The 11400-nt window shown below is 37.7% G+C and overlaps 1 protein-coding gene across 1 annotated transcript in view; it reads right to left on the bottom strand.

The window, feature by feature from the left end:
- Window positions 1-11400, bottom strand: part of RAPGEF6 (Rap guanine nucleotide exchange factor 6) — a 682053-nt gene that overhangs the window by 295727 nt on the left and 374926 nt on the right. Inside the window, exons 3-4 of the mRNA XM_042781366.1 lie at window positions 5730-5800; window positions 3837-3893 (exon numbers count right to left, since the gene is read on the bottom strand). Coding sequence (XP_042637300.1) covers window positions 3837-3893; window positions 5730-5800 — 128 coding nt within the window. The remainder of the gene's footprint in view (window positions 1-3836; window positions 3894-5729; window positions 5801-11400) is intronic.

An 11400-nucleotide genomic window follows, 5' to 3' on the forward strand; every position in this document is an offset into this window, starting at 1 on the left:
AAAAGACAGGCATATGAGTTGAACATTTACCTGAGGTAGATACACTCCTTGGAGAGAATAATCATGGGAGAAAGAAGGGCTGCTTATGCACAGGGAGAGAGCTCATGGGGCTGAAGGGCGTGGAGAGACGGACACAGGGAAGAGGTGATTATTGGGAGGAAGTGGAAGGGGAGCTGTTGTATCGTGGTAAATTGTGGTCAATGTCATAAGACAAAGTGTATGTGAACTGCTGTATGGAAAGTGAATATTCTCTGTAAATATTCACCCAAATCACAATAAAAAAAGAAAAATGAATAAAAAAAAAAAAGAAAAAGAAAAGAATTCTGAACCACCAATTCCCCCATCTCCCTTTATCCAGCTTAAAGTCCAAGTTAAATTACCATCGCCACTCCTTTGTGAACATTCCCTCAATTCTCCTTACTCTCATTTTCTTGTATTTCTGGCACCAGATAAATCCAGTATTTTGCTGCTTCTACTTCTGCTCCCCCACAACAAAATGCAATTAACTGGGGGAAAAAAACACAAATAACCAACTTCATCTGGGTTTTCAAAGCTGCTTAGTAATAATAATATGGTTTTGTTCCCTCTCCTCGTCTCTTTTCAAATATCTAATACCTCCTCCCTTATCCAAACCCTTAACTGATGATCTAGGTAACTGTTTTACTGAGAAAATAGAGGCAATTGGAAGAGAATGTCCAATAATAGCTACCAATCAAACCACTTAGCATTCTCAACTGCTTATACTCTGTCTGTTAAAACAAAAACTCTGAATAGTCTTTAGAGGAAGACAACATCATCTAGAGCTGCTAAATTTCATACAGCACCTGGCATTCAACCAAAACAGCCAAGACTGTTGAGAAAGAAACCAAATAACCTAAAATTAATGAGGGAAGAGAAGGAGGACAGACTGTACTTAACAGACTCAAAGAAAAAAGAGGAAATGATGGAGAACACCATCTTAGAACTGGGATCTATGAAAATGAAATAGAAATTCGGAACTGAAAAGTATAATAGATTAGATATTCACAAGGTGGGCTGAATACAAGACTAGAAACAGCAAAAGACAGGAATTCACAAATTGGAAGAGAAATCAAGAGAAAAAAGACTCAACAACAGAGAAGAAAAGATGGAAAACAGCATAAAGGAAATATGGGACAAAGTGAAAAGTGATAATGTAATTGGAATCTCAGAAAACAGGAAAGCAGCAATAAATGAAGAAATACTGACAGAATATTCCAACACTGACAAAAGATATTAAATCACAGAAATTAAGAAGGCCTATGTCTTAGTTATCTAGTGCTGCTTTAACAGAAATACCACAAATTATTGGCTTTAACAAACAAATTTATTTTCTCACAGTTTATGAGGGTAGAAGTCTGAATTCAGGGTGCTAGCTCTATGGGAAGGCTTACTCTGTCTGTCAGCTCTGGAGGAAGGTCCTTGGTCTCTCTGAGCTTCTGCTCATGGGCAATCTTCATATGGCTTGGCATCTCTCTTCCCCACCTCTGCTTCTCATCCTTGGTTGCTTAATCTCTTTTATCTCAAGACATACCCCTAAACTAATCTTGACTTATTAACGTACAAGGATAACTCATTCTCAAATGGGATTATAACCACAGACATAGAGGTTAGGATTTAAAACACTATTTCTTGGGGATACAATTCAATACAAATTTGGGATTTGTGTCTACAAACCTGAAAAAGAATAAATTCAAAGAAAAGCACACCTAAGAACATTAGACACAACTGCTGAAAATAAAAGAAAGAGAAAACCTCAATAGCAGCCAGAAGAAAAAAAAAAATTACCTGTAAAAGAATAACAATAACACCATTTACTATCTCTTCAACATAAATAACAAAAAGCCAGAATACAATAGAATAATATCTATATAAAGTAACAAAGAAAAATACTACCAGCCTAAAATTCTATATGCAGTAAAAAGACCATTCTAATTATTATTGTGAAGAACTAAAGAAGACCAAATAAATAGAAGAATACACATGTTCACTTGAAAGACTCAATATAATAAAAATGTCAACTCTCTTGGAACTGATTAAGGTTTTCCTAATTCAAAGATCCCAGCCAACCAAAAGGGTTTCTTGTGTATGCGTGCATGTGGAAAATAACTAGCTGATTCTAGATTGTATATAGAAAGACAAGCAATACTAATAGCAATGACAATATTGAAGAACAAAGCTACTTACAAAACTCATGCTACCAAACATCAAAATATATAGTTAGAGTAATTAAGACTGAGCAGTACTGGCACAAAGACGAGACAAATAGATGAATGAATAACTGCTGTGGTTTGCAAAATATATAATCAACAAATAACTTAGATAAAGAATTAAGGAAGAATTTCTACAAATAAACAAAAACAAGACAGACAGCCAAATTTAAAAATGGTCAAAAACTTGAACAGAGATTTCATAAAAGTGGCTATCCAAAATAGTTAATGAAAGTATAAAAATAAATGAAACCCATAATCAGCGTTTTAGAAGCTCTGGTAGCATAGTGCCTAAGGCACTTGACTGCTAACCAGAAAGCTGGCGGTTCAAACCCACCAGCCACTCCTCGGAAGGAAGGTTGGGCAATCCTACTTCTGTAGTGATACTGCCTCGGAAACCCAAGGAGGGGTCGCTAGGAGTCGGGGCCGACTCGACGGCAAATAACAACAACAACAACAACATAATCAGCAGGATGGCTGAAATTCAAGTCAAGCAAATAAAAATATGACTGTATTGAGTGTTGTCAAAAATGTGGACCAACTGGAACTTAACCATCCACTGCTCATGGTTATTGAAAATGGCACAATAATTTTAGAACACTGTCAAAACAAACAAAAAACTCCTGCTGTCAAGTGGATTTCAACTCATAGCAACCCCATAGGACAGAGCAGAACTGCCTCACAGGGTTTCCAAGACTGTAAATCTTTACAGAAAGAGACCACCATATCTTTCTCCTGCAGAGCGACTGGTGTGTTTGAACCACCGACCTTTTGGGTAGCAGCTGAACATTTTACCCACTGCACCATCATTATCCCTTAAATTTGAACATACACATTTTTATCTAGAAGTATGCCCAATAGAAACGAGGAAATGAGGCCACAAAAAGACAAGAGTGTTTATAAAAACTTTATTCTTCATCGTAGTAAAAAACTGGTAAAAACCTAAGTATCCATTAACAGTGAAATGAAGAAATTAATTGTGGTACTTTCACATAATCATGTACTGTTCAGTAGTGAAAGAGAATGATTGTAATACCATGAAAAAATCTCAAACATCACTATGTAAAAAAAGCCTGGCCAAAAGATTCCATCTACGTATAGTTCAAAAATAGGCAAGACTAATCTGTGGTGCCGGAAGTCAGAACTGTGATTACTTTTCCAGAGAAGAACTGACCAAAGTCTTCTAGAGAGCTGTTGTGTTATATATTTTCATCTGGCTAATAGTTATACAAAACCAAACGCACGGCTGTCTAGTTGGCCTTGACTCATACTGATCCCACCTTGGGTTTCTGAGGCAGTATCTCTACGAAGTAGATTGCCCGATCTTCCTTCCATGGAGTAGCTGGTGGGTCTGAACCACTACCTTCTGGTTGGCAGTCAAATGCCTTAAGCATTGTACCACCAGAGCTCCCTAATAGTTATACAGGTATGTATATTTTTCAAAATTCATTGAATTGTACCCTAAATATCTATGCACTCTATGTATGCTTATTAATATATTACAATCTGCTCTATAGAAATTATTCTAGAATCAAAAAATTTTCAATACTAAAAGTAAATATTTAAACATAAAGGTCATAAATTTAAGTTAATTATGGAAATACTTACCAGAAAAGAATTTGATTTCCACTGTATCTTTCATAGCGTGCTCTTGCAGACATTAATCTAACATAAAAAAGTAAAAATTTGTTAAGATTATTTTAACTTAAATTCTTTCAAAAATTCTGCTGCAATTACCTCAACAGAGTATGAACAAATTTACCACTAAATTTTCACTAAACTACAAGAGTTATAAAAAAAAGATACATAAAATGCAATATTTTAGATAATATAAACAGTAATTAGATGTTATTAATTGGTAACAACTACAATACTCTTATATATATTTTAAAATCTGTCAATTCACACTGAATAATCTTTTCGTTTATTATGAAAATACAAACTTTTAAATCTGTCTCATTCACTACTGAATCTTTTGTGTGAAAAAGAGTTACTGTGGAGTTATATACACACATAAGAATCTGTTGGAAAAATACATATCGTTGTATTTTAAAATGCTTACAGTAGAAAGAAAATCTTGCTGTATTTAAATCAGTATACTAAATGCTCTAGTTTTCAGTTTTTTCTCTCTTCTTTCTGTACTTGTTTGACATACACTAACACTGACTTATGGTTTATTAGAATAGTACAAAACAGAAAAAAAAAAAATAAGTCTGAAACAATTATACTTTAACAACCTGGTGCGTAAACAGAAACTGCCATATCTTTCTCCTGTGGAGCTAGGAAACATAATAATGAGCTGGTCAAGGAAGAAAAACATGTTTTAATCAAAATTTTATATAAAGTTACAATTTTTAGTGCTTTAAACCATTCCAAAGTGTAATCAAAATGATACAAGGTATGCAGAGCAGATACCTCATTTTACCAAAGAGAAAACAAGGCTCATAAAGTTGATGGGATTTGTCTATGGGAGCCATGTGTTATATAACAAGGGTCCTACTGCTTCCACTTTAATATAACATAACATGTCCCTCTTAAACAGTTAACATAATGAACATCAGTACAAACTACAAAAAGAAAACAAAGAGTTTTATTCTTCACATGCACCTAAAAACTCTCCAGCAAATTCTGAGCATTTATGTCCTGACCAGTTTGCTCTGCTATAGATAATTTAATCTCCTTTAAATCTCAAAACATTGTGAAGAAGATACTGTTACTATCCCTATTTTATGGAAGCGCAGATGTTAGAATTTGCTCATGGCTAAGAAATACTGGAATAAGAAATGCAAACTCCATTTCCTGCTCTTACAAAAGTCCCTAAGTAATTTGGTCCCTGTAACTACCTATTCAAACTTAACTTCCATAGTATTCTACCTACGTCTCCTCTCACTATGCTCCAGCCACAAAAACCCTCTTTTTTGGCATGGATGGCTCCTCTTTGTCATTCAGGTCCCTGTTCAAAAGTTCCACTGAGAAGCCTTCACTGACTATCCAAACTGAAACCAAACGAAACCGAACTCACTGCTGTGGAGTCGCTTCCCACTCATAGCGACCCCTCCTTGGGTTTCCAAGGTGGTATCTCTACAGAAGTAGATTGCCCAATCTTCCTTCTGAGGAGTCACTGTTGGGTTTGAACTGCCAGCCTTCTGGTTAGCAGTCAAGTGCCTTAGGCACTATGCCACCAGAGCTCCCATCCAAACTCAAGTCCAAACTCAAATCCCACTCAATTAGTTTATTTCACATCACCATGCTTAACTGTATTCTTAATACTTACCATTACAGAATATTATACAGTTTTTATTGTTAGGACTCCCCCCCACCACCACCACAATTTAAAAATCACCACTATCAGAATATAAACTCCAAGAAATTAGGCATCAAATGTATGTGTATTCCAAGCACCAGAAACAGTGTTTGGAATATAAAGGGTGTTCAACAAATATTTGGTAAAAGACTAAATAACAGCAGAGCACATGTTCTTCAAAACAGCGCAACACTTACCTAAGCTGATGTTCCCTGAGATTTGATAATATCTTCATTCCATGAAGATAAGAATAAATAGTATTTAAATCCTGTGAAACAGAAAAGTTTTAAATTATTTTTCAAATATAAATTTTAAAATATAAGATCCTACAATTAATGATTTCAAGCAAACCACCATTATGACAGAGCAGTAACTGTAAAGAGTCATAAAATCTTTGAATTACAAAAAATGTTAAAAAGTAGAAAAGAGCTCCTTCAATTCACACATGAACAACAATGCTGATGGCCTGTAATCAAACAATGCCCAAAACTCATTAATTCATATGAAAGTCTATTCTATATCTAAACCAATCTACTATTTTCTTCTTCAGTCATCTCCAAATATTTGAAAACAGTTATATTGTCATTTAAGTCTCATTTGTTCTGTACTCCAGATTACATATTTTCGTGATTCCAGGCTCCAGATCTTTCAGTGTCCTGGCTTACTTTTATGGGGATGACCCAGTTTGTCAAAATTCCCCTTAAAATATGCCTCTGTAGAGACCTAAATGATAACAATTTACTATTAAACAAACAAGTCCTTGGGTGATGCAAATGGTTAACCACTTGACTGCTAGCTGAAAACTGGTGGCTCAAATCCCCCAAATGCACCTCAGAAGACTGGCCTGGTCGTCTGCTTCCAAAGGGCACGACTCTGAAAACCCTACAGAGCAGTCTATTGTGCATACATGGAGTCACCAAGAGTCGGAATTGACTCAATGGCAACTAATAAAAATAAAAACCATTAAACAAAAAAGATCTGCAATGGGAAAATTCTAGTGTGCACTCTGTGAGAGATGGGAAATCTTTTTCCAGTCCTCATTTAAGTAACTAGGTATGAAACTAGCACAAAATGACATAGAATAACTTTAAGAGCAATGGCATAGCAAAATGAGAATGCAGAAGTAGTCCACCCTGATAGAAAGATGTATGTTACCATTGGTAGTATTTAAAATTGTTGGTGCTGGGTGATAATGAAAAGCAGACAGGCTTAAATTATCCACATAAAAGAATCCTATTGCCTATACCCAGGGCAGACTACTCCCACACACTATCCTCCCCCATTGATATACAACTGCTAAAGGGAATTATCAGATGATGGTGAAGGAAAAAAAAAAAAAAGAAATTAAACACAATTTCCTTTCCAGTTGGCCAATAAGACAACATGGAGTAACTAAGAAAAGCAGCAATGGTCCTTGATTCCAAAGACCATGACTGCCAATTAACCAAGATGGGCTGAAAAGCCAAACTTATATCTCTTCTAAAGTAAAGAAGATTTTAAGCGTGTGTGTGGGTGTGTATATGTGTGTGTATATATACATGCACACACAACCCACACAAACACACTCATATGTGTGTGTTTATGTGTGAATATGTAGTAGTTTAAAAGAAAAGAAAAACAAAACATAACATTGCTGTTTGTTTTCTCCACCTGGCAGGAGACATCAACCATGTGCACAGGACCCAACCACATTTGTACCTCCTGCAGTTGCATCCATTACACAAGGGCCACCACCTGCTTCTGCACCAAGTGATCAACAACAGACAGCAGCCAACACCAGTCCAACCTGCCTTCAACTGCTTTACACCAAGAGCAAACAGAGATCTGTGCACACATTTTAATGTCCTATCACACCCATCTGGAGACAGGTGGTGAGTGCATAAGTGCTGCCAAACTAGCAAACAGAATAGTACACCAACCCCACTTACTCATGTATCTAAACAAAATTAAGGAAAAAAACAAACCTGGTAGTATCATATCAACACACAACCACCAATTAAATACAAATATGACATCACAATATCATGGAGACAAGTGACGATACTATTTCACACAAAGAAGCAAAATGAAATAATACAAAGAACCAGAAAATAGAGCCAGAAAACCTCCCTGAGGAAGAAGTGACACTGGAAATACCTGGTAAGGAATTTAAAAGAATTTGGCCCTTCTAGCCATTGTCCTCCATTCGGTGATATACTGTAAATTCTATTATCCATGCCTGTTTGGGGTGGTATGATAGTTAAGGTCAGGTATCAACTTGGCTGGGCAGCTAGTAGTAGTTCTTCCCTATAATGACTGGCAAATTCGCTCTGTGATGGGATTTGCTTTGAGCTGCTGATTGTTAAAGTTATACACTTAGGTTACTGCTGTTGGAGGAACACAGGTGGAATGTATCTTGAGTCCTGCCTTGCTGGAGGGTATAATTCAAATCACCACCCTTAGCTTCCTTGAGGGTATACCTACGAATCTCCTGGGAAGGTTCGCCCTCCTCTTGCTCTGGTATTGTGTTTTGGCTCATCCTCATCTCACCCCTGGATGTGGGACAGCAGCCGTCATCTGATCTGCTGATCAAGGTTCATCAAACCCTGAGAACTGGAAGGATCCTCCAGACCCACTCACGGACCTGGGACTCACCAGCCTGCCAGCCTCCACCACTACTACTTGAAGCGATTCCTTGGGTGTCTGTGAGTTCTGCGAGGCATTACAGCAAAATACAGAACCCTAAGATGGGGAAAATTACTGGGAGGAGGAGGAGGAGGAGGAGGAGTTAATGTCTGAAATGATGGAGTGGCACAGTAGTTTGGACATTTGGGACATCTTTAACCTATGCCTCATGGGGACCGGCCTTGTGCTGATCTTTCTGAGAGAAATTGTTCAAGCAGGTACCATCAAGGGAGGAGCTCTGATAGCATAGTACCTACCTAAGGCACTTGACTGCTAACCAGAAGGCTGGTGGTTCAAACCCACCAGCCACTTCTTGGAAGGAAAGCTGGGCAATCTACTTCCGTACTGATACTGCTTTGGAAACCCAAGGAGGGATCACTATGAGTCGGGTCCAACTTGGCAGCACATAACAACACAACCACCATCATCAAGGGATACAGAGACAGATCAAGGCAAACACTGACAAAACTCTAGAAGAATTTAGGAAAACAATCCAAAAACAAACTAGCAAAACAAATGAAAAATTAGAGACTTCACAAAAACAGCAAATAGAAGTCCAGATTAATACTAAGATTTTAGATACACAAAACAGATTGAAGGGGCAAAGGAGTAGAACTGAATCAATGGAAGACAGAAGTAGTGAGACTGAGGATAAATCTCACAACACTACTTTGTCAATAGGACCATCAAGAAAAAGAACAACCCCCTTGCAAAAAAAAAAAAAAAGAGAAGAAAGCCTAACAATTATACAGGAAAAAGCCTAACAATTATACAGGACACCATCCAGAGGAATAACTTGGATGGGAGTAGAATTCCAAAACAGGAAAAGACAAATAAAAACAGAGAAAACTGTCAAAGATTTGTTGGAAGGAATTTCCCTAATATGATGAAAGATGAAAAAATATGCATTTGAGAAGTTCAACAAACTCCAAACAAGGTAGACCCAGAAGAAAATCTCCAAGATATGCTATAACAGAATTTTCTAAAGTCAAAGACAAAGAGTGAACCCTTAAACCAGATCAGAAAAAAACAAAAAGTTACCTACAAAGAGCAACCAAGAAGACTAAGTTCTGATTACTTGGCAGAATCTATGCAGGCAAGAAAGCAATGGAATGACATATAAAAAACACTGAGAAAAATAAGCTGCCAATCAAAAATTGTATACTCATCATAATTGCCCCTCAAATATAATGGTGAAATTGAGATATTTCCAGATAAACAGAAATTAAGGGTATTTATAAAAACCTGACCAACCTTCTACCATTCGACTGCCATTTTGTCGTACTGTGGTGTCTTGTGGCTGCTGTGAAGCTGGAGGCTATGTCACCTCCAGTATTTCAAATACCAACAGGGTCACCCATGCTGGATAGGTTTCAGCAGAGCTTCTACACTAAGACAGACTTAGAAGAAGGAAAGGGCCATTTACTTCTCAAAGAATTGGCCAGTGAAAACCTTATGAACAGCAGTGAAAGCCTGTCTGATACATTACTGGAAAACTTTATGAATAGCCCTGAAACACTGCCAAATATAGTGTCAGAAGATGAGCCCATCAGGTCAGAAGGCACTCAAAATACAACTGAGGAAGAACTGCCTCCTCAGAGTAGAGCTCACCTTAAAGATGTGGAAGGAGTAAAGATTTCATGACCTCCATCTGCTGATGTGGCACGACTCAAAAGGAGAAGAACCTGTAAACATCCATTAGTAATCGGAAGATGGAATGTACAAAGTAGGAATCTAGGGAAATTGGAAGTTTTCAAAAATGAAATGGAACACATAAAGATGGATATCCTAGGCATTAGTGAGCTGAAATGGACTGGTTTGGGGCATTTAGAATCAGACAACCATATGATCTACAATGCTGGGAACAACACTGAAGAAGTGTGGCATGCATCATCACAAAAACTGTTTCAAGATCTATCCTGAAGTACAATGCTGTCAATGATAGGATAATATATATATGCCTACAAAGAACACAAGTTAATACTACTATCATTCAAATCCCCACACAAACCACCAAAGTAAAAGATGAGGAAACTGAAGATTTTTCCCAATGTCTGCAGTCTGAAATTGACCAGACATGCAAGCAAGATGTGTTGATTATCACTGGTGATCGGAATGCAAAAGTTAGAAACAGAAGAATCAGCAGTTTGGAAAATACGGCGTTGGTGATAGAAATGATACCAGATATCGCTGGATAGAATTTTGCAAGACCAACGACTTATTCATTGCAAATACCCTTTTTCAACAACATAAATGGCAGCTACAGGTGGACTTCACCAGACGGAGTACACAGGAATCAGACAGACTACGTCTGTGGAAAGAGGCGATGGAGAAGCTCGGTATCTTCAGCTAAAACAAGGCCAAGAGCTGACTGTGGAACAGATCATTAACTGTTTATATGCAAGTTCAACTTGAAGCTGAAGACAATTAAAATAAGTTCACAGGAGAGCCAGAATATGACCTGAAGATGGTAGAATAGGCAAACTACACAGACCTTCTTCAACAAAGAAAAGGGAAACCAATTAACACAGATACAGAAGATAATCCTGGAGTCCTGAGCTTTGAAAGGAAGGATACAGAAGTGGACTAAACTCCAACTAGTACAAGAACCTGCAAAAAAACACCAAAAAAGGAGACATATGAAGTTGTGGGCTGTCAGCAAACCTGACGGCAAGGACAGCTTGGATATTACCAAGTCATGTTAGGACCTAAGAATTAACCTAAAAATCGGCCCTCATAGCCAGGGGCTGCATAGAGGACTGAACCGGTGGCTGGTGAATAAAAGGGGAAGCAGGGAAAAGGGAGACAGGCTAAGCTGTAGACTTTTGCCTGTCCAGAAGGCACAGCCATCTTGATGTTTACATCAAATGTTTACGAGCAGTTCGACCATTTTGGATATTTGAAGCAACAGCACTTTCTCAGAGTCCAGTGACCTAACAATAGGCTCCACTGGCCAGGAACCACAAGGACATTTCAGACACGAATGACTGGAAAGATGTGCTATTTCTCTTGTGACTCTTATACCTCACATCCTCTCGGTAAATTGAGGTGTGGCCATCCCTCACTCCCATCCACCTTCTGGGCTGGCAGGAATTCCATCCCAGCCTGTGTGCTCTGATGGAGCCTGGGTACTCTGCCCCAGGATACCCAGTTTGGTTTTTTTTTTTTTCAGTTTGTTCTTTTTTGTCTGTTTTAAAATTATTA

This window comes from Orycteropus afer, unplaced genomic scaffold (genome assembly GCF_000298275.1).
Source record: "Orycteropus afer afer isolate SDZICR_OR568_19922 unplaced genomic scaffold, OryAfe1.0 scaffold00112, whole genome shotgun sequence".
NCBI classification, from domain to species: Eukaryota; Metazoa; Chordata; class Mammalia; order Tubulidentata; family Orycteropodidae; genus Orycteropus; species Orycteropus afer.